The following is a 24,294-nucleotide window of genomic DNA, read 5'->3' on the forward strand; positions in this document are numbered from 1 at the left end:
GGAGTACCACGATTTTAGTAATGTCTTTGACAAAGGTCAAGCTGGTAGTTTGCCTCCACACCAGTCGTATAATTGAGCAATTGACATTCAACCTGGTGCCATACCACCTCGGGGCCGGGTTTACCCTTTGTCAGTCTTGCAGGATAAGGCCATGGAGGAGTATGTTGCAGACGCACTTTCTCGAGGATTCATCCGCAAATCCTTGTCTCCTGCTGGTGCTGGTTTCTTCTTTGTGAAGGAGAGTGGTGGACTGAGACCTTGTATTGATTATAGGGATCTCAATCATTTCACGATCAAGAATACTTATACTATTCTGTTGATTACAGTTATTTGACCGCCTCAAGGATGCAACGGTTTTTCGCAAAGCTTGATTTGAGAGGGGCATACAATCTCGTGAGGATCAAGGAGGGCGATCAATGGAAAACTGAGTTTAATACCAGAACAGGCCATTATGAGCACCTCGTAATGCCATTTGGCCTTTGCAACACCCCGGCAGTTTTCCAGGAATTTGTCAACGATGTTCTCCGAGATTTGTTGCAGCTATGTGTGGTTTATCTCAACAATATCCTCATATTTTCCAAGTCCCTAGAGAGCCACTACATAGATTTCTGTCGTGTGCTTCAGAAGCTGAGAGAAAACAATCCCTATTGTAAATTGGAGAAGTGCGAGTTCCATCGCGAACAGGTTAAATTCGTGGGTTATGTAATTTCCACTGCTGGTTTTTCGGTGGACCCAGAGAAACTTTCTGCAGTCCTACAGTGGCCCTGACCCGTGGTTATATGTCCTCTGCAACGTTTTCTTGGCTTTGCCAATTATTATCGGAAGTTTATTTGTAACTTCTCGTCCCTGGTCAATCCCCTGAATGATATGACCAGAAAGGACGGTAACCCATAGAGTTGGTCTCCGGACTCCGTTAAGGCCTTTGAGAGTCTCAAGGCTGCCATTGTTTCTGCCCCTGTGTTGGCACATCCTGATCCTACGTTACCCTTTATCCTTGAGGTTGATGCTTCTGAGACTGGCGTTGGCGCCCTTCTGTCTCAACCTCCTACCTCTAAGAGTGCTATGCATCCATGTGGCTACTTTTCCAAGAAATTGTCAACCATGGAATGCAATTGGAGACAGAGAGTTGCTGGCGATCATTTTAGCCCTTAAGGAATGGAGTCATCTCCTCGAAGATACCACTGTGCTGGTTCTCATTCTTACTGACTAGAAGAATCTCACATTCTTGTCTGAGGCTAAACGTCTTTCTTCCAGAAGAGTGCGATGGGCTCTTTTCTTGTCAAGCTTTAATTACATTCGTTCTTACCCGGTACTAAGAATTTAAGGGCTGATGCTTTGTCACAACAATTTTCCTCCACTTCCATGTTGGAATCGGTTCCTGTTCCAGTGATTCCTCCTGATCGTATTTTGGCCACGGTTCGCACCAGTCTCACTTCTCCTGTGGGTGACAAGATTCTTGCCGCTCAGATCCATGCTCTTCCTGAGAAACCTTGTGACCGCTGCTTTGTCCCCGAGAGTCTCCGTACTGCCGTGCTCCAGACTTACCATTCTCCCAGGGCTGCTGGTCACCCAGGGAAGAATCAACTCTTTTGGGCCATTTCTCAACAACTCTGGTGGTCTAGTCTACGTGCTGATATAGCTGCCTTTGTAGCTGCTTGTTCCGTGTGTGCTCAGAGTAAGACACCACAACATATTCCAGTGGGCCTCCTACAACCCATACCCAATGGAGAGAGGCCTTGGACCCACCTGTTCATGGATTTCACTGTGAAGTTACCCAACTCTCAGGGCAGCACAGTTATCCTTACGGTGGTTGATCAGTTCTCGAAAATGTCTCATTGTATTTCACTTAAGAAGTTGTCCACATTTAAGGAACTGGCTTCCATTTTTGCTTGGGAGATCTTTCGCTTACATGGGCTACCCAAGGTGATCGTCTCGGACAGTGTTAGTCAGTTTGTGTCCCGATTCTGGCGAGCCTTTTGTGCACAGTTGGGAATTCAGCTTGCTTTCTCCTCTGCATATCACCCACACTCTAATGGGGACACAGAACGAGACAACCAGTCCTTGGAGAAGTTTCTACATTGCTATATTTCTGACCATAATAACTGGTCAGACCTCTTACCTTGGGCAGAGTTTGCTCACAATAGTGCCATGAATTCTGCTTCTCGATTGTCCCCGTTTATGGCGAACTATGGTTTCCAACCATCTATGTTGCCTGACTCATTTGCTCGTCAGAGCATTCCTGCATTAGAGGAGAATCTCTGTGGTCTTCGTTCCACTTGGGTACAAGTCCAGGAGTCCTTGCGATATGCAAATGATAGGTACAGACTTCATGCTGACCACAGACGCCTGCCTGCGCCTTCCTACCAGGTTGGGGACAGGGTCTGGCTGTCAACTCACAACCTCCCACTCCGTGTTCCCTCAATGAAGTTGGTACCTCAGTTTATTGGGCCTTTCCATAGTCTCCACAGGATTAACCCAGTGGCTTACGCTTTAGACATTCCTTCGAATATGCGTATCTCAAATGTATTTCATACCTCCTTATTAAAACCTGTGGTCTGCAACCGCTTCACCACCTCAGTGCCATGTCCTCATCCAGTGCAGGTTGAGAACCATGAGGACTATGAAGTACAGTCCATTGTTGACTCCCGTAGGTTTCGTGGGTTCATAAAGTACCTGGTTCATTGAAAAGGGTACGGTCCGTAGAAACGCTCTTGGGTTTCATTCTTGGACGTACATGCCCCTGTCCGTACGTGCTTTCCATAGACATTTTCCCCTAAACCTGGTGGTCCTCCAAGGGGGTGGGGTCGTTGAGGAGGGGGTACTGTCAGGGCTGGGCTCAGCCCTTCCTTCTCAGAGCAGGCCACTCAGCTGTCGGTTAATTGCCATTTCTAATCTTTACACAGTGACTCACCTGGTGATGATATCCTGCTCGTCAGTCCTGCTGGCTACTTAAGCTGTTCAGACCAGATCCTCTCTGCCTTCGCCTGGTCAACATATCAGAGACTCTCTCCTGTGTAACTGTGAAAGACTTGCTTGGCTGACGTTCCTTCTGGTTCCTGATACTGCTTGCTGTTCCACTACGCTGATTCTCCGGTTTCCTGATTTCCTGGCTGTTCCACTATGCTGATCCCTGGCCCCCTGATGTCCTGGCTTGTCTGACTATCAGTTCCAGTTACCGAACACTGGCTATGTTTTGATTACATTTGCTCTGTTTACCTTTTATTATTATTATTATTATTATTACTATTAATAAACTAGTGTGATTTTCACTGCACTTCTGTCTCGGTCTGATTCATGGTTTCTGAAAGTGAGACAGTCAATAGTAAATGGCTTCAAACATGTTTGGAATAAACATAGATCTATAGTCAGACAACAAGGTTAATGAAAAAAAAAAAAAAAAACAAACCAAAACAAAACAAAAAAAAAATATATATATATTATATATATAAAATGGGCAGACTCAGTCTTTTTCTGCTGTAATTTTTCTATGTTTCTATGTAACAGTTCAACATGGAGCACAAAAAAGGTGTACATGGGTATATTTGGAGTTAAAACATTTACAGTTACATGTCAACTGTTTGAGGAATTTTGAGGATTTTATTATGGATCTCCCTTTCCTGGTTGAAGAGATATAAAACACGCTCGTCAGTAGTGCTGATAAATAGGCCTGGTAAAAGCGATGTTAATGATGTTGACCAATAAAGAATAATAATATACTTCTTTTAGTCCATGTGCGTCCTGGTGTTTTTTAGGGTGCCTGGGTGGCAAAGGTGCAGCATCCAGCCCCACTGCCAACAGCCTGTTAAAAATCTATGAAAGGCTGAATTATGCATTGGTTGGATGCTGTACTATGATACTTGCATGTAGGGCTGTATGCATTCAGGGACATATGCTCGGAATGCAGAATTCTTGCATGTTCCTGAATGCATACGGTCGAGTCCCACTAAATACAGTGCAAATTTCTGCCTGTCATAGATTTTGACGCTGGCAACAGTGTGGAAGACTAAACCTGTGCCTTCCAGGTGCCAGAAAATGACAGGATTTGACACACAAAGGCTAAACGTCCAGTGTGCATGAGGCCCTCTTCAAATGCTTTCACTTTTTAAAAACAAAATCAATTTTGCAATAATGTGAATTTATTAAAGCAATTGTAAATTATTATTTTTTACATAAACATCTCTATACCTACCTGCTCTGTGCAATGGAATTGCACAGAGCGGCTCTGAACCTCCTCTTCTACATAAAATGCATTAAGGTAAAAAACCTTGAGACTTTAGAACCACTTTAACTCTCATTCACAATCTCTAGAAAAATAAGCATTAACATGTAATATAAATATTTCTCGTGTTCAGTGGAGGACACCGCTCTGCTCTAGATAATTTCTTACAAACCTGATCACGGATGTGTAATTTAGGAAACAGCGATCACAGGTCAATTGGCTTCCGTATAAATCACACAAATAGGAGACATAAGGGAGACATAATACAAAGACACTGAATTTCAAAAGAGCCAACTTCCCTAAACTACGAACCTTGCTAGAAGGCATAAGTTGGGATAAAATCTTAGGAACAAAGAACACGGAGGAGAGATGGGTTTGCTTTAAGAGCATATTAAATAGGGGCATTAGCCAATGCATCCCATTGGGTAATAGATTTAAAAAAGTGAACAAAAGTCGTGGATGGCTTAACTCCAATGTAAAAATGCATATAAAAGCAAAGGAGAAGGCCTTCAAAAAATACAAGGTTGAGGCATCATCATTAGCATTCAGACTTTATAAAGAATGCAACAAGAAATGTAAGGGTGCAATTAGGGCGGCTAAGATAGAACACGAAAGACACATAGCGGAAAAAAGCGAAAAAAATACAAAGAAATTCTTTAACTGGTTGCAATCCGCCCACCGTCAAATGACGGCAGGGTGGTGCGGCTCTCATTCTGGGACGACGTCATATGATGGCGTCCCAGAACGGTCACTCTCACGCGCCTGTGGGGGCGTGCAGCGCGATGATCGCGGCTGTACCGTGTTGTTAGGACACAGCGCGAACCCGATCTGTGGAAAGAGCCACGTCCGTGGCTCTTTAACCATGTAATCGGCTGTGCATATCACAGCCGGTCACATGTAAACAAGGAAGTGCCGATAATTGGCGCTCCTCGCCTCACACTGACAGAGTGTGTGGCGAGGAGAGCCGATCAGCGGCATCTCCACGCAGGGGGACATTTAGGAATGTAATCAGGGCACCGATCATCAGTGCCCTGATTGCATAATTGAGCAACAGTGTCACAAATCAGTGCCCACCAATGCCAGCTATCAGTGCCCACCACTGCCACAAGTGCCACCAATCAGTGCCCATTAGCGATGCCAGTCAGTTCTGGCAATCAGTGCCGCCTATTAGTGCTACCCATCAATGCCCATCACTGCTGTCAATCAATGCCCATCAGTAATGCCCATCAGTGCCACCCATCAGTGCCCAACAGTGCCTATCAGTACCGCCTATCCATGCTGCCTATCAGTGTCCACCAGTGCCGCCTATCAGTGCCCACTAGTGCCACCTATCAGTGCCCACCAGTTCAGCCTATCAGTGCCCATCAGTGCTGCCTCAACAGCGCACATCAGTAAAGGCGAAAAATTACTTAGTTACAAAATTTGCTGACAGAAAAAAAGTGAAAAACATATTTTTTTTGTAAAAAATAAAAAACCCAGCAGTGATTAAATACCACCAAAAGAAAGCTCTATTTGTGTGAAGAAAATGATAAAAAAATTGTTTGGGTACAGTGTAGCACGACCACACAATTGTCATTCAAAGTACGACAGCGCTGAAAGCTGAAAAATGGCTTGGGCAGGAAGGGGTTGTAAGTGCCCAGTAGGCAAGTGGTTAAGTATGTAAACAGTAAAAAAGGGAGGACAGACCATATTGGCCCCATAAAGAATGAGGAAGAACATCTGGTTAAAAAGGATGGGGAGATGGCAAAGGTATTGAGTTTATTCTTCTCAGTCTTCACAAGGGAATCGGGGGGGCTTCAGTAACCAAAACTGCAGTGTTTATCCTCATGACACATCACAGGAAGCACCTCCTTGGTTAACAGAAGACAGAATTAAAATTAGACTTGGGAAACTTAACATTACCGGGAGCAGATGGCTTGCAGCCGAGGGTACTTAGGGAACTCAGTCAAGTAATTGCCAGACCATTGTTCCTATTTTTACTAACAGTTTACTGACTGGAATGGTATCAGCTGATTGGAGAAAAGCCAATGTTGGACCAATATTTAAAAAGGGCCCAAAATACATACCTGGGAATCACAGACCAGTTAGCCTAAAATCAATAGTATGCAAGCTCTTGGAGGGGATGATAAGGGACTATTTACAAGATTTTAGTAATAATGAGAACGGTATCATTATCAGTAATCAGCATGGATTCATGAAGAATCGTTCTCGCCAAACCAATCTATTAACCTTCTATGAGAATGTGAGTTGCCATCTGGATAAAGAAAGGCCTGAAGACATGGTAAATCTGGATTTTACGAAAGCATTTGACACAGTTCCCCATAAACGTTTACTGTACAAAATAAGATCCATTGGCATGGACCACAGGGTGAGTACATGGATTGAAAACTGGCTACAAGGGCGAGTTCAGAGGGTGGTGGTAAATGATAGGCTCAGCAATGGCATGCAATGCCAAGCTGCTGCTAACAAAGCAAACAGAATATTGACATGCATTAAAAAGGGGATCAACTCCAGAGATAAAATGATAATTCTCCCGTGCACCAGACTCTGGTCCGGCCACACCTAGAGTATGCTGTCCAGTTCTGGGCGCCAGTCCTCAGGAAGGATGTACTGGAAATGGAGCGAGTACAAAGAAGGGCAACAAAGCTAATAAAGAGTCGAGGATGTTAGTTATGAGGAAAGGTTTTGAGCACTGAACTTATACTCTCTGGAGAAGAGACGCTTGAGAGGGGATATGATTTCAATTTACAAATACCGTACTGGTGGCCCCACAGTTGGGATAAAACTTTTTTGTTTAACAAGACACGTGGCCACTCATTAAAATTAGAAGAAAAGAGGTTTAAACTTAAGCTACGTAAAGGGTTCATTACCATAAGAGCAGCAAGGATGTGGAATTCCCTTCCACAGGTGGTGGTATCAGCAGGGAGCATTGATAGTTTCAAAAAAGTATTAGATAAGCACCTGAACGACCACAACATACAGGGATATACAATGTAATACTGACATACAATCATACGCATAGGTTGGACTCGATGGACTTGTGTCTTTTTTCAACCTCACCTACTATGTAACTATAGTGCCACCTGCAGGAGTAGGACAGTAGGTACAACTAAAGAATGAGACAGCCCAAGGACAGCCCTTGTTCATGGCTAAACTGACCAACAGTGTGGCAAAAGCTCAGTTATTAGCCTAACGTAGGAGTTAGGACATGGGAATTTCCCCCCCATTTTCTCCACTCTTCCCCCACTCGATCTCTGGTGGGTGTTGTTTCTTCCCTCTAGGAAGAAATAGTGTGGATGCTATGTTTACTGTCCATGTGTCTCAGAGGACTTTTTTTGACTGCTGCTACTGCCCTTCTAAGAATTGGGAAGGAAACCTGATCTGCAGCTTGCATGAAGGTCAAAACCACATATCGGATGTGGACATCCACTTCATGCTTATGGCTTGCAAGGCCATGTCTCATAGGATTTATTATCCCTATACTTGGAAGACATATTTTGCGTGGTATGAGCCTGGATGGGGTCCTTGTTGCCCATCTACTGGCATTTCTCCAGTGTGGGGTGAATCAACAGTTGGCATAATTAAAGGTCAGGTGTCAGTAATGGTGGTCTTACTATATTTCAGAATTCTCTGGCATTTTTGCTGCTTATTCGCACCCCCTTTAAGGGCTTTACACATTTCCTTTCTAGTCAGGCCACCATTGTTGCAGTCTCTAAACTTTTAAGTTCCATTTTTGGTCCTTTGTATGGATAAGGTTGTCCTGCATCGGAGACTCTTTGCTTCCTAAAGTAGCATCAGCTTTCCACTTAAATGAAGATATTGTGCTCCCATTGATTTGTCCCAAGCCAATCCAGCTTAGTTGCTTTACACTCTTTGGATGTAGTCAGGGCAATTAGGGTATATTTGAATGCCATGTCTGGTTTCATAAGTAGCATTCCCTATTGTGGTTGTAGAAGGCCCACTGCACCAACTGCCACTAACTCATGCTGGATCCAGCAAGCTATCATCTAAGAACATGCTATCAAGTACCAAGGATCACTGTATCCAGTTACATCACATTCTACAAGAGCAGTAAGAGCATCTTGAGTTTTTAGCCATCAAGCATCAATTTCTTTGGTTTGTTAGGTGATCATTTGCAAGGTCCATGAGGGTGCTAGGAATAGAGTGCACGGTCCAGGAGGGTGCTAGGTACAGAGTGCACGGTCCAGGAGGGTGCTAGGTACAGAGTGCACGGTCCAGGAGGGTGCTAGGTACAGAGTGCATGGTCCAGGAGGGTGCTAGGTACAGAGTGCACAGTCCAGGAGGGTGCTAGGAACAGAGTCCATGGTCCAGGAGGATGCTAGGAACAGAGTGCACGGTCCAGGAGGATGCTAGGAACAGAGTGCACGGTCCAGGAGGGTGCTAGGTACAGAGTGCATGGTCCAGAAGGGTGCTAGGTACTGTCAGGGCTGGGCTCAGCCCTTCCTTCTCAAAGCTGGCCACTCAGCTATCGGCTAATTGCCATATCCTATCTCTCCACAGTGACTCACCTGTTGATGATATCCTGCCCGTCAGTCCTGCCTACTTAAGTCGTCCAGTCCAGATGATCTCTGCCTTCGCCTTGGTCACATCTCTAGAGACGCTTTCCTGTGTACTTGTTAAAGACTTGCTTGGCTGACATTACTTCTGGCTCCAGATCCTGCTTGTTGTTCTACTACGCTCATCTCTGCCTGACATTTTGGCTTGTCTGACTATCCGTTCCTGTTCCTGAACTCTGGCTATGTTTTGACTACGTTTACTCTGTTTACCTTTTTTTATTATTATTAAAAAAGTGTGATTTAACTGTACTTCTGTCTAAGTCTGATTCATGTTTTTTGACAGGTACAGAGTGCACCGTCAAGGAGGGTGCTAGGAACAGAGTGCAAGGTCCATGAGGGTGCTAGGAACAGAGTGCAAGGTCCATGAGGGTGCTAGGAACAGAGTGCAAGGTCCATGAGGGTGCTAGGAACAGAGTGCAAGGTCCATGAGGGTGCTAGGAACAGAGTGCAAGGTCCATGAGGGTGCTAGGAACAGAGTGCAAGGTCCATGAGGGTGCTAGGAACAGAGTGCAAGGTCCATGAGGGTGCTAGGAACAGAGTGCAAGGTCCATGAGGGTGCTAGGAACAGAGTGCAAGGTCCATGAGGATGCTAGGAACAGAGTGCAAGGTCCATGAGGGTGCTAGGTACAGAGTGCAAGGTCCATGAGGGTGCTAGGTACAGAGTGCAAGGTCCATGAGGGTGCTAGGAACAGAGTGCAAGGTCCATGAGGGTGCTAGGAACAGAGTGCAAGGTCCATGAGGATGCTAGGTACAGAGTGCAAGGTCCATGAGGGTGCTAGGTACAGAGTGCAAGGTCCATGAGGGTGCTAGGTACAGAGTGCAAGGTCCATGAGGGTGCTAGGTACAGAGTGCAAGGTCCATGAGGGTGCTAGGTACAGAGTGCACGGTCCATGAGCGTGCTAGGTACAGAGTGCACGGTCCATGAGGGTGCTAGGTGCAGAGTGCACGGTCCAGGAGGGTGCTAGGTGCAGAGTGCACGGTCCAGGAGGGTGCTAGGTGCAGAGTGCACGGTCCAGGAGGGTGCTAGGTACAGAGTGCACTGTCCACGAGGGTGCTATGTACAGAGCTCCAACTCCAAATTCCCATCCTTGACAAGATTGTCTTCCCCTTCCAGCACAAGTCCCCCCATCACCCCTCCAGTATCAATCCTGTGCTCCTCCCACCACAGCCCCCCTATCTCCTAGGATGGGGATCTTCCCCATAGGTGAGTTGCTGACACTGACCTGAGCAGTGTATCTTACCTCACAGTGACAACGGCTCTCTCCTCCTACCTTGGTCAGCTGTGTAACAGACTGCTCAGTGCTCACTGTTCCGTTGCCAGTACACAATGTGTACACAACACAGTCACTTCCCGTTCCCGGGTTGCTCTCATCCCCATTTCATTGTTCGGGAAATGGCATGTGATATCCCCCTGATGAAGGCACGTGACTCCCTGTGTCGAAGACGCGTAGGGGAGGGGCCAGGACGGAGCGATCAGCACAGAGCTGGGTTGTGGAGCTCTCACACCCCGCAGCACGCCGCACAGCCGTTTCTTTTCCATTGTTATGTTTGGTGCACATGAGCACCTTATAAATGTGAGTACCCCATGCGGGGATTGGATGTGATTTTAATAAAAGTATCCTACGGTATTACACCATATTAGCCTTTCTCTTTTATATGGTCTGATGTGAGTGGAGCCATAAAGAATCTATTTTGGGAATCAGCTGTACCAATTACTGAGCCCAGGGGTGGCTCCAAAAGCGTGTATTGACACAATTAAAAACTGTGTCACACGCTCCAAGGTGAGCGCAATCACATTGGGGGTCACCAAGGCACTTCACAGCATGTTTTCTTTGGGCACGTTTGATTCAGAACTGGAACTTTTTCTTTGAACCATCACTAATATACTGACTTTTGCTTGAACTTGGTCACTTTACATTGTTGGATTGGAAGATTTTTTCACGATTGTGATTTTAACACCATAATTAGGGCGATTATAGTTTTAATTTTTCTACGCATGTGACTGATTTACTTTATATGTGTTTTTTACCATTTTTTATTAATATTTTTTACTTTTTCACTTTCACTTTAATCACAGTGGATTTATATGTGTTATAAATATAACGTTTTTTCAGCATATACACCCCATCAGAGATTATTTTCTCTATATTTAATCACTGATGATTAAATATTTACCACATTATGGTTATATTGTAAGATATAGGTATGTTTTATATGCACATTGCACCTTGTGATTTATTGTACTAGACACTTTGGTGTGCATGGTTATAGGATTCATACAGCAAGTGATTTCAGCAAGTGATTTTAGTTTTAAACTCTCTGTGATTTGCACGCTATATTATTTGTGATTTATATTCAGGATTACAGTTATTCAGGTACACCCCTAGGCGCGGCGCATTCTTCATCCATAATGTGTACAGCTTCTCCCCAGCCAATGAGAGTGGAGGGTTGGGAACTGTGGAGAAGGCAAAGTGAAAAACCTGGAGTACTGGAGCTCAGCGGTGGGACAGAGGGGGATGAAGCTGGACTCCGGGGTTTTTGGCAGCAGGTATGATAATATGTCACTGAGGCTGCACGACCCACTGGAGTCAACCCGTGATGTAACGCCCATGCCATACATCCCACACAGCTGCCCACGCTAGTTTGCTCCTGCCGTGGAAGTCACTGGAACCAAATGCCGGAACTTGTTCCGACACTCGGCTTCACTCCGGGACTCAGCCATGTATCACCGGGACACTGGGACTTACATCAAATCACGGGACGGTCCCAGCGAATCAAGGAACGGTTGGGATGTATGCTTTTACAGTGAGTAGAAAAAAAATATCCTTTAAATTGTCAGAATTTTGTTTAGGGTATGCAAAAGTTTTTTTTAAATTTATTTATTCTTTTTAGGATACCAGCCGGTACAACATATAGAAGACATTGCTGGAAATAGCATTCATTTGTGATTTTTATTTTAACCATTAAGTACTATCCATACCGATCTAAGCAGTGTTTCGCTGTGAGAACCCATTCACGGTCAATCAATGTTCCTCCACAGTAGTGCAGATTAAAGCTGTAAGACAAAGAAATGTTTTAGTGCACACCAATGTTTATAGAGAGGCATTATAAGATGGTGAGAGTGTCCGCTAGCCAGAAGATTTGTTAAAAACTGATCTCTATAATCTGAGTTCTCCCTTGTCTAGTAAGAGGCCATTATTAATACACCTTGGAAGAGCACTTTATTTGCACTGAAGCACTTTTTTTTACCTTTGGAGCACTGAGCACTAGGGATGGTCCCAATGTTCGAATCAAACGTAAGTTTAACTCGAACATCAGGTGTTCGTTTGTCCAAAAATGAACCGAACATATGGGATGTTTGCAGCAAATTAGGGCGCCGCAGAGTGCCCCATAATGCACTGCAAGATCGCAGTGCATTGACGGCTGCTGATTGGCCAAAGCATGCACCTGACCTGCATGCTTTGGCCAATCACAGCACGATCTGCTGGAAGAGCCATGATTGAAGGCAGGGTGCCATGGCTCATGGCTCAGGGGGCTAAGTCCATGCCCCACACTATATAAGGCTGCTTACACGGCGGGCGTATGTAGTGTGATAACATGGAGAACTTGAGCTAGATTAGGCAGGTTAGTTAGTGGTGTGCAGGCAGTTTATATATATATATATATATATATATATATATATATATATATATATATATATACATACATACATAGTGCAGGCAGTCTAGTATATATACTGTATATACAGTGCAGTCAGTGCAGAGTATATAATACAGTACATTGAAGTGGTTAAGGGGAACCCTATGACAGAATTATGAATAAACGGCATGGGGTCCCCCCAAAATCCATACCAGGCCCTTTGGGTCTGGTAGAGATTTTAAGGGGAACTCCACGCCAAAAGTTAACAAAAAAAACAGTGTGGGGTCCCCCCAAAATCCATACCTGGCCCTTTGGGTCTGGCATAGATTTTAAGGGGAACTCTATGCCAAAATTAAAAAAAAAAACTGGCATGGGGCCCCCCCAAAATCTATACCAGACCCTTATCCGAGCAAGCAGCCTGGGGCGGGCCAGGAAAGGGGGGGGGCAAGTGGCCCCCTCCCTCCTGAACCATACCAGGCTGCTTGCCCTTAATATGGCCCTACCCATTCACCAAAAAAGTGACAAAAAGTAAAAGCCACAATAGACAGTTTTTGACAATTCCTTAATTAAAAAAAGTGTCCCGGGATGTCCAATCATCTTCAATCACGCCGTCCCGATGGACCTGAAAAATATATATAAAAAAAAAAAGCTCCGCTTCAGTGGGAGGCCTCCCGGTGACTGCTGTCTCATTGCTGTGAGGGCAAGGGCAGGGCCACCCCCTGACGTAACCAAGTGACCCCACCCCCTTCTGACGTCATGTGATGTCATGTGACAGGGCGGGGTCATCCGGTTACGTCAGAGGGTGTCCCCGCCCTTGTCTATATAACAGCTGTCAAAGCCAAAAGGCAGCAGTCGCTGGGAGGCCTCCCATGGAGGCCAAGTTTTTTCCTTTTATTTTTCTATTTTTCAGGTCCGTGAGGTGGCGTGATTGATGATGGATGTACATCGCGGGACACTTTTTTTCTTTTTTTAATAAAGGAATCAAAAACTGTCTATTGCGGTTTTTACTTTTTGACACTTTGCTGAATTTTACAGGCAGACTAAGGGGACCCCCAGGCACAATATTTAAAGGAATATTTCATTTTTATTGTTTCACTTTAAGCATTATTAAAATCACTGCTTGTTTTAAAAACTTTTTTTTGCATTGATACATGTCTCCTAGGGCAGTACCCGGGTCCCCATACACTTTTTATGGCAATAACTTGCATTTCATTTTCGTGTCCTATAGACTTTAATTGGGTTTGCATGTTCGCTCAAGCTTTTTGCCTGTTCGCATGTTCTGGTGCGAACCGAACCTGGGGGGGGTGTTCGGCTCATCCCTACTGAGCACTTTGGAAGCACTTAGACATTAGAATGGACTTTTTTTATTATATGGTTATTTATTTTGCCCCTTTATGAAAATGCATTTGTATGCTATTACGTAGTGTATGTGTAATTATTGCACGTTTACTCATTTATTTAAAGGTATAGAGCACTAAATGTATTTCTTATAGTGTTTTAAAGCCAGTATTCAGGATTTAGTTGCAGCAATCCTATCTTAACATTATCTAGCACAAGACTTACCTTTTATTAATTATAGAAAGGCATTAAAGGACCAGACAAAGAAGTCTGAATCATGTGTGAAATCATTCTCAAGCACAGGGTATTCCTATGCTATCGACTTCTGTTGAGCAGCAGTGGCCACACATAGATCAAAACTCGATCCATCTATGGGCAACTTTATATTGGTGCTAGCTAAAGAATAAAATAGGGATCAAATTCAAATGTTTTTTAATACATACAGTAACTCACAAAAGTGAGTACACCCCTCATATTTTTGTAAAACATTTTATTATACTTTTTCATGTGACAACACTGAAGAAATTATACTTTGCTACAATGTAAAGTAGTGAGTGTACAGCTTGTAAAACAGTGCAAATTTGCTGTCCCCTCTAAAAAACTCAACACACAGCTATTTATGTCTAAACCGCTGGCAACAAACGTGAGTACACCCCTAAGTGAAAATGTTCAAATTAGCCCCAATTAGCCATTTTCCCTCCCAAGTGTTATGCAGGTGTATTAAATTTGGTGTTATCATTCTCACACTGTCATACTGGTCAATGAAAGTTCAACATGGCACCTCATGGCAAAGAACTCTCTAAGAATCTGAAAAAAAGAATTGTTGCACTACATAAAGATGGCCTAGGCTATAACAACAAGACCCTGAAACTGAGCTGCAGCATGGTGGCCAAGACCATACAGCGGTTTAACAGGACAGGTTCCACTCAGAACAGGCCTCGCCATGGCCGACCAAAGAAGTTGAGTGCACATGCTCAGCATCATATTCAGAGGTTGTTTTTGGTAAATAGACTTATAAGTGCTGCCAGCAGGTTCAGATGGTGTCAAGCGTGTGGCAGCAACCAGGTGAGGAGTAAAAATAACAAATACAAGTTTGTCTTGCCTACAGTCAAGCATGGTGGTGGGAGTGTCATGGTCTGGGTCTGCATAAGTGCTGCCGCCACTGGGGAGCTACAGTTCATTGAAGGAATCATGAATGCAGAGCGTGATCCCCTCCCTTCAGATACTGGGCCACAGCGCAGTATTCCAACATGATAACGATCCCAAACACACCTCCAAGACAACCACTGCCTTGCAAAAGAAGCTAAGGGTAAAGGTGATGGACTGGCCAAGCATGTCTCCAGACCTAAACCCTATCAAGCACCTGTGGGGCATCCTCAAATGGAAGGTGGAGGAGCGCAAGGTCTGTAACATCCACCAGCTCCGTGATGTTGTCATGGAAGAGTGGAACAGGACTCCAGTGGCAACCTGTGAAGCTCTGGTGAACTCCATGTCCAAGAGGGTTAAGGCAGTGCTGGAAAATAATGGTGACTACACAAAATATTGATACTTTAGGCTCAATTTAGACATTTTCACTTAGGGGTGTACTCACTTTTGTTGCCAGCGGTTTAGACATTAATGGCTGTGTGTTGATTAATTTTGAGGGGACAGCAAATTTACACTGTTATACAAGCTGTACACTGAGTACTTTACATTGTAGCAAAGTGTCATTTCTTCAGTTTTGTCACATGAAAAGATATAACACAATTTTTACAAAAATGTGAGGGGTGTACCCACTTTAGTGAGATACTGTATATTATATTGCTTACCTCCTAAATCTAGATCCAGTTGAGAATCGTATTTGATCTTTTACAGATAAATATAGCTTTGATAATACAAATGTTACTTATAACTTCAACAATATGATATCTATGTGTATATTTTGCAATACCTTGTTTTACAAAATTCACACTTTGAATATATTTAGCACAATTCCTATTAGTTGTGTAATGTTTTATGATCCAGAACCTTAATCGGTTCTAATGTTACAGTTATATATAATGTATGCTGTTTTATTACCCCATAAAATTTATGAAACAAAAAAAAAAAGAAAGATAAAATAAATTCAGGCTGCAAAATTGGTTACTTTGACACTATTAGGTTGATTTACCAAAGGCTTTTTTCACTAAACTCTGGGTCAAATTCCCTTGCAAAATGTACCTTCCTTTGCAAAGTGAACAGCCTATTTGCCTTTAGTAAATCAACCCTTATAGCCATCATTCTTCTCAACTTCAGCGTCCGCACCTTGGAAAGTCCAGAAATGTATTCAGCCCTTGGCAGTTTTAAACAATATCAGGTACATCTAGCTGTAGTCAAATTTAAATGGAATTGTTCTGTAACACTGAAGACGTTTCATAGCTTACCCAAGCAACTTCGTCAGTTCTTAGTGTCAGGGAGATACCCCAGCATTTATATTCACACCTTAGTGCACCTTAATTCAATCACTGTGAAATGTGTAAATATTAAAAGTCCATGAGCAGGATGGGAGGAGTGAAAGTTGTGGGGATAATCTGTCCTAGTTACATAAACTCATTCAAAACAATTGGTTTACAAAAGAAATAAAAGTGGCCATTTATTTCAAAATGGTACTACCATCCCTGAACAGGTGTGGGGACCTTTGTCACCATCTTTTTTAACCCTTAACCTGGCTATATACTAATAGAATTTTATTTGACTTGATTTTACGTTTTTAGAACATTCAATTTTCTGATCGATTAGTGGGGTCAGAATGACGTCTGTCTTCGACTGTAGTGATGAGAAAATTTGAGGGAGCAGAATTTTTCTCAATGAATGAATTTTACCAGTGCATGTGGTTTTCGTTTATTAAAGTTCAATCAGTCCAAAATTGAAATGAAAGAAAAATAAATTTAGAAGTAATTTTGAACGTTTGTTTGAAAATCTACTTGTATATACCTAGCTTTAGCCATAGAAATTGAGAAACTAAAGCAGCACTTAGATGATTCCGTTTTTTTGTTCAACCAGCAGACTGAATGAAAGAAAATTACCCGATCCACACTTTCGAGGTGGAATCACCCACACTGAACTATTGTTTTCTGATGGCGGGGAGACTTACCCACCGTCAGAACACACTGATCAGCACTGCCAGCTATAACTGGCAGTCCTGATTGAACTGCATTTATCTGACAGGCTGATTGTACATAAGTCAATCGGTAGATCGATTTCTGTACAACCACTGTCTCCATACATGGATCTAAATCGTTCAGTCCCTGCTGAACCAGATGAATTCCAATCCATGTACCAGCTTAACACCTATGCAGGCTTCCTGACACCAACAATGGGGTTATGTAATTAGAAAATAGGGTGGCACCACAATTTTCACACCTCCCAATTGTCCAATTGCTCTTGGACAATAACCATTGTAGCACCCTCTACATAGGTAGGAGCTAGATTATTTTTTTTTGTGAGTATAGGTACATTTTGGCAGGCCCAGCTGGAAGCTAGGCCTGTTTGTTTTGATTTGTGTGGGCTGGGAGTGGCTCAGAGTTAGCGGGCTGGGAGTGGCTCACAGGCAGCATCACTAAGACCTCCCTCTTCTTTCTAGAGCCTTCTGGAAGGTACTAGAAAAAGAGAAGGAGCGGGAAGGTGGAGCTGCCTGGGGTGTGTTAAGGAGCCCTGACCAATCCCCAACCTGGATTGGCAGGGGGTAGGCTTTCCTAAATACCAAGAGTCAGCCCAGCTGGGGAGGAGTTGTAGGGTGGAAGAACTGGAGATGGAGAACTAGGCTGTCAGGGCCTTTGAGGAAGCTCCCCAGTCTGGGGGGGGGTGACCTTGGGCATGGGCTCGGGTGCAGGACAGAGCCCTTCAGGAAAGCGTGAAGATTCTGGACAGGAGGCACAGGAGGAGCAGGTGAGGACAACAAGATCTAGTACTGCCGGGCAAGTCTTAAGGAGGGAACTACCGGTTGCAGCCAGGAGGGCTGGTGAGTAACATGTGCAGTCAGGACTGGGGAGGCACGCCTGAGAGGACTGGGAACATGCAGTCAGAGATGGGTCCAGAGCCATTAGTGAGGTCTGCAATGTCATGGACAGTGGAGTTGGGCAGCTGCAGCCAGGAGGACAGCTTGCACTAAAGACTTTTCATTTCTTGCTTAACCATGGGGGCCTGCCTGAAAAAAATCAATTGCTAAGGCCAGTGTTAGGCCTAACCATGTGCTAACTACTCCTGGGAGATAAAGAGTTGTGCAGGAGGAAGGAAGAGGATTAGTCTGCAAGCAAAGAAAGTGCTGGAGGAGACTGGAGTGGTAACTTGTACAGAGAACTGTATATAGTTGTTCCAATTGATTGATATACAATCAATTGGTAGATTGTATATCAATCAATTGGCGAATTTTATATCAATCAATTGGTAGATTGTATATCAATCTACCAATTGATTGATATATAATCCGCCACTTGACTGATATACAATTCACCGGGCATCTCATAATTCCCTTACCCCATCCAAGTTAAATTCCCTAATAAAAATGACCAAAACAAGCACATGGACTGTTCATTGTCTCAAATTGACTGGGAAGTGAATGCCGGGCTGGGCAGGGTGACAGGTGGGCCACATCACTTAGCAACCCCTACGTAGGGAATGCTACACCATTTACACATTACATGGTGATTGAATTAATGTGGTTGTAAAGGCAGAAGGTTTTTTATCTTAATGCATGCTATGCAATAACCTCATTGTCAGTATGATTATGTCAGATTTTTAAAGGTGAAAGAGGTACAATGTTTCGCATAAAAATTAGGCGTTTTATATTGTAGGTTTGTAATTCTTAGGAATAACTCATATAAATCTGTCCAAAAAAAGAGTCTAGTAGACATTCCAGGTATGATAAAGTTTGAAACACAAAATCATAAATTATAATATAATAAATAACTATAAATAATTATCAAAAAAAAATATTATAATAATAATACAATTTATGCAATAATGTAATCAACTCAAAAACACTGAAATGTGCTCAGTTGCAGAATTGTGTTGGAAACCACTACACAGAGCAGGTAAGTATAACATGTTTATTATTTTTGACTAAAAAAAAAACTTTACAATCACTTTAAGGACGGTGTCCAGCTACTGGATATACCATGACCTAAATAAATGAAAACCCTCCCAGACAATATCAAGTATCAGCCAGAGCTTATAAGACCTGTGGTTTCATCTGGAATAAACAGGGAAAGAGTTATTATTTTGCATAAACTTTACAATGAAATGTTCTGTAAGCAATTTTCTTAAAATGAATAGAGCAGGGCATCATTTACCTTGTTCGAATACTGATCTGCCAAGGCCAAGAATTTTGATATGCTTCACACCTAGTCAATTTTCCAAAGCACATTGTTTTTCCTGTTTTTTTGGGCTTTCCACACGCAATTTCTGTTGAGGCTTAAACAGTAAAATACATTAAAGTGGAACTCTACCCATAACAACTTGATAAAAAATAATTTTCTTTAGCAAGGAACATACATTCCACATGAATAATTATGCTACCAAAACTAGTGTGTGCTGTAAATTGCTTGCAGCATTGCTCCTGTTTCTTCTTGCTGGAGGCTGCCATTTTGCTGAAGCCCTAAGCCCCAGCAGTAAGTCATAAAGTGGAACTAAACCCATCAATTTACCCATTTCAAAAACCAGTTACATTCCTGGAATGCTGGAAATGCAAACTGTCACATTTGATTGTATCCTCAACCAAACTGTCAAACCATCAAATGGCTGGTGTCATAACTGATCACATGGGCAGCACCTCGGCAGTTGCAGTTCAAACAGAAGCAGCTTCCTTGGCTGTAAAGGATACGAGGGTTTAATTTCGCTTTAAAGCGGAAGTAAACCCATTGATTTGATAGTTTCAAAAAACAGTTAACATTCCCGGCATGCCGGAAAATGCTAGCTGTCACATCTGCTTGTGCTCTCAACCAAACTGTCAAACCATCCAATGGCCAGTGTCATAAGGGATCACATGTGCAGCATCATGGCAGTTACAAATTAAACAGAGGCCAAGAAGGCAGCTTCCTTGGCTAAAAATGATCACAGGGTTTGCAGATCAGCCTCTACAAACTACAAACTCTACAAAGTGCCTAAAAATGTAGAGCAACTGAGCAACTGAGCATGTGCAGAGCAGGGTGAGACAATGTATTTTTTGTTTTTTTAAACAGTATAGGCACTTATTTTGATATGTTTTACATAGCTATACAGTACCTGCAAAAGGGGCCACCCTGAAGTAATCTAGGAGGACTTAATTTTAAGACTAAAGTACCACTTTAACATCAGATCAGTGGAGGAGCAGTACATAACATGAGCACATAACATTTCACACCCTTATGGGCGTCAGCAATTATTACATTTCCACTATAGGCCTGATTATTCAGCAAGAACTTTGTCATTACTTTAGATAACAAAATAATGCATATATTGTACTTTTTTGTGAACAAACTAGACTTTTTTCTGGCAATGTGGTCTTGCAAAATGATTTCATTTTCTATATAATCCATAGGCAAAAAGGCATAACTAAATGCAATTTGTCTCCTGCTCTTAGCCATTCGCTAAAAGGCAGAGCCAGCTGTCAATCAGGTAGCCTGGGAAATAAACCGCTATCAGCTGACTTTGAATCACAGGAGAACAAAAGTAAATACTCTCCTGTTACCCTCAAGAGAAGTACAGCCAAAAAAAGCCACATTAAAGGTCACACTTTTAAGCAAATATGAATGAAATAGTAAAAACAATACACTGTTACACTGTATTTACTTAACTTTGTAATTTTTGAATAAAGTATTTTTGAGTATACCGCTGACAGTTTCCACTCTTCTTTTGAGGTATGGACCTCTTTTGGGACTATCCTTGTCAGTAACCCCCCTCTTTTTTCAGTGATGCCCAGGTCCTATTGGTGAGCTCCACCCAAGATTGGGTGAGTCGGTACTTCTTTCCCAGACCCTGACACGTGGTACAGCGTCAGTTAGGCCCACGTCCACCAATTCCCTCCCCCTCCTCCCTTATTCTTGTGTTTACTTAACCCCTTAGAGCAGGCGTCTGCTAGCCTTTTAGGGGCTTTAGAATGCTGGGAGGCAGGGTGGGGCTTATGGTCATGTGTCCGCTGTGATTGTCTGTCACGGCAATGAACGGGAGCTTTCCGTTAGCTGCTGGTAACTGTTCCGGGAGCGTGCAGAGTGCGCACTTTCGGCACAGTTCTATCGGTCCTGTTGCATGCAAACATGTGGCAAGTCGGTGCAAAGGCCCAGCCGCCAGAGCCACATATTTGCTCATGCTCAAAGAGGTTAATGACAATACAATGTTGCATTACATTTACTTTAGGTGGTTAAAAAACTTTGACATGAAATATAAACAAAGCATATCCCTCTATAGTGTGTACTTGTTTCACTTCAGAGCACTAAGTGTGCCGCTGCCTCATTCCTATACTATCTGCATTAGTCAGTTCTGACAAATTTCCTGACATCACCCTCCCCTCACTGAGGTCTGCAGAGTGTAACTTCAGCTCCTGGTCCCATGCGTTATGAAAGTTCAGACAAGCTGTATAAATTCTGCACTTTGAATGACTGTAGAGAAGAGAGGGCTGCAGATAAACAGGTACAACTCATATAGGAGTGTTTGTTTCATCTCTGTGCATCACCTCAGGCTAGTCACTTCACTGGGTATATGTATAGTTTACAGCCACTTTAATGACACTTGCAGACAATCTGCAAGTATCATCTTACTCAGAAGCAGCTGCATAGCAATTCTCGGCTGTTATTTTGACAGCTGGTGATTGCTGGTAATAGTGGCGGGAGGTGCAGTGGCAAGGGGAGAGGAGCTGAATCCTAGACATTTGGTAAAGTTTTTTTAGGGTGTATTTCCTGCACTTAACATCCTCAAGTTGTTAATGATTGTTACCAAATTCCGTTACACTCTGCGAAGTGTGTATTCAGTTAATCTAAACCCCCTGCTTTTGCACTGACTAAACTGGTCAATGAAAGGTCACTCTCTACGGGTTGGCTGGATGCAGAACTCGAAAGTTTTTTAAGAGAGAATGTACAGTGATGTGCATAGTGTACTTTAGAAATCTTACTGGAGCAGTATTTCAATACATATATAGTAGCAGAGAGTTGTACCTTGTTAGCTACTAATCAGTACAGAAAGTTTGGGGTTTTGGTTGATATTTCTAAATGGCTAGTTTTTAGAAATGCAACTTTTCTTCATCACACCTTACAAAATATTAGATGTGAGAATAACACGAATGTTGCGTGCCACTATACCTCAACATACCCATTAAAATTGTATTGTGCAACTCTCTGTGTTGCCTAACTTACATGTACCAAAGCTATGTTAAGGTCTGCCTACACAATCCCTACAATTTGTATGCAATCGGGCAGGCCCTTGCAATTCATAGTTGTTGGTGTCATATATATCAAGGACATTTTATTTTTATTTCACTGTATCTGTGGTTTTCCGGACCATTATTGTATAGTCTAACGAAGAAACCTAACATGTTTCGACAGCTTGCATCTTTAAAAATGTAAGGAATTGAACAGCTCAACCCCCCCCCTCCCCAAAAAAAAAAAAAAATTGGCAAAAACTATTTTGTGTGACGCCAGATTGGCTGATAAACATTTATTGGAGAAAACTAGAAGAGAAAATTTTGTCTGTTGTAGTGTCCCTAGACAGGCAATATGTTGGGTTTGGAGAAAACCCAACATATTGCCACAAACCCTGGAGAAATGTCAGGAATGGAATGTACCGTAAGAATTCCCCCTTCCTCAATACCATTCTAAACTGGTGGTACCCAAGCTTGATCTCACACAGCTTCAGTCAGTGTCAACTTATGACAGTTTAATATATTGGATAGAATGAACTACAGGGGGTTTTCCATTTTAATGAATAACACATTGTTTTCTTAATAATATATGATCAATTTGCTAAAAATATAGTAATTACACAATTTATATCCTAAAAGGTATGCATATTAGAAAAATGTAACTGAGTTTTTCTTGCAGCAGCTAAATTAACCACTTCAATACCAGGCACTTTCACCCCCTACCTGCCCAGTGGCAGTTTTCAGCGCTGTTGCACTTTGAATAACAATTGCGCGGTCATGCAAAACTGTACCCAAATGAAATTGTTATAATTTTTTTCACACAAATAGAGCTTTATTTTGATGGTGTTTAATTACCACTGGCTTTTTCATTTTTTTTCTAAGTAAACAAAAAAAGACTTAAAATGTAAAAAAAAAAATGTGGAAAAGTAGACTACAATTGTTTTTTTTTTTTTACATACTGTCATGCAGTGCAGTACAGTGTCATCATATAACTGGCGTGGCGGTGATCAGGGACCCTGACTTGTAACAGTATGTAAAACAAAATATTTTTACATTGTTTCTCAAATTTTTTTTTCTATTACATTTTTTTTTTACGATTTTGCTTTTAACATACTGTGACCAGAGCAATAAAGTGACAGTAACACTGTACTACTCTAGGAAGGTAATCGGGATTTTCTTTTTTTGCACACTATGATTGCTTATAGCAGTGAATTTCACTGTTATAAGCAACCATTTTTACTGAATTAAATGGATTCATTCAGTGCCAACCATTGTGGTTAGCTATGATTGACCACAGGTAATCACATGGTACAGATGGGCTGTGATTGACCCTGTCTGTGCCATGTGATCACTGTGACCAATCACAGAGATCAACACAATAGTACACAATGGATGACAGGAATGAAAGCCATCCATTGTGTACAATTGTCATGTGATCTGCTGTGATTGGTCACGGCTGGTACACTGATCTGTTATCTGTGGGTAATGTGTCTGTGCGAGGCCCGTTCCGGGGAGCACATCATATGGTGTCCACCCAGAGTGGTGCGTGTCCTAACTGGCCTTAATTTGTGTATAGGCCAGGCAGGAACAAAGCACATGAATAACTCTGATGGACTTTTTGTAATCTCCCAGTAACTACCCTAGATTATAAGGCTTCATGTTATCTTGTATAAGTTATAAAATGAGTATGGAGAATATTTACCACAGGTAGGAATTTCACAGTAATCCCAACTAACTGGGCCTGGACTTGCTACAAAGCACCATGGGCCATTTATATCTCCATCAGGGTTCCTGCAGTACTGTGATAAGAAGAAAATACAAAGATGCGCATTAGAAGTGAAATTATTTAGTACACTTGAACTATACCCACTTTATAGTATATGATGTATTGTAATAATATATGATACCCTTTTTCCATATAATCACATTTTAAAGCATGTGGCCTATAAATAATTTCAGTAAAATGAAAATTAAGGGCCAGTGTCTATGGACGTAGATGGACAAAAGATGCTTTTGACATCGGTTTCAGCTGCTTGTGAGACTATTCAGAATTCATTACAGGTACATTTTTACTGTAGTTGACCTGTTTCAAACTGCTTTTGCAGTCCCATAGACTTGTATGGGAAGAGAAGCAATTCTGCAGCAGAGAAAAGCCCACCGATACAGGCCCTAAG

The 24,294-nt window shown here is 42.6% G+C and overlaps 1 protein-coding gene across 5 annotated transcripts in view; it reads right to left on the reverse strand.

Moving 5' to 3' along the window:
• Window positions 1-24,294, reverse strand: part of LOC141140367 (plasminogen-like) — a 335,624-nt gene that overhangs the window by 132,161 nt on the left and 179,169 nt on the right. For all 5 annotated transcript variants that reach the window (XR_012243931.1, XR_012243929.1, XR_012243930.1 and 2 more), the window contains 3 exons: window positions 23,823-23,919; window positions 19,083-19,203; window positions 11,777-11,851 (listed from right to left, as the gene is read on the reverse strand). Coding sequence is in view for 1 of the 5 variants with exons in the window: in XM_073627455.1 (XP_073483556.1) it covers window positions 11,777-11,851; window positions 19,083-19,203; window positions 23,823-23,919 (293 nt within the window). In the remaining 4 variants the exon portion in view is untranslated. The remainder of the gene's footprint in view (window positions 1-11,776; window positions 11,852-19,082; window positions 19,204-23,822; window positions 23,920-24,294) is intronic.

The sequence above is a fragment of the Aquarana catesbeiana genome, linkage group LG04, assembly GCF_042186555.1.
Source record: "Aquarana catesbeiana isolate 2022-GZ linkage group LG04, ASM4218655v1, whole genome shotgun sequence".
Taxonomy (NCBI): domain Eukaryota; kingdom Metazoa; phylum Chordata; class Amphibia; order Anura; family Ranidae; genus Aquarana; species Aquarana catesbeiana.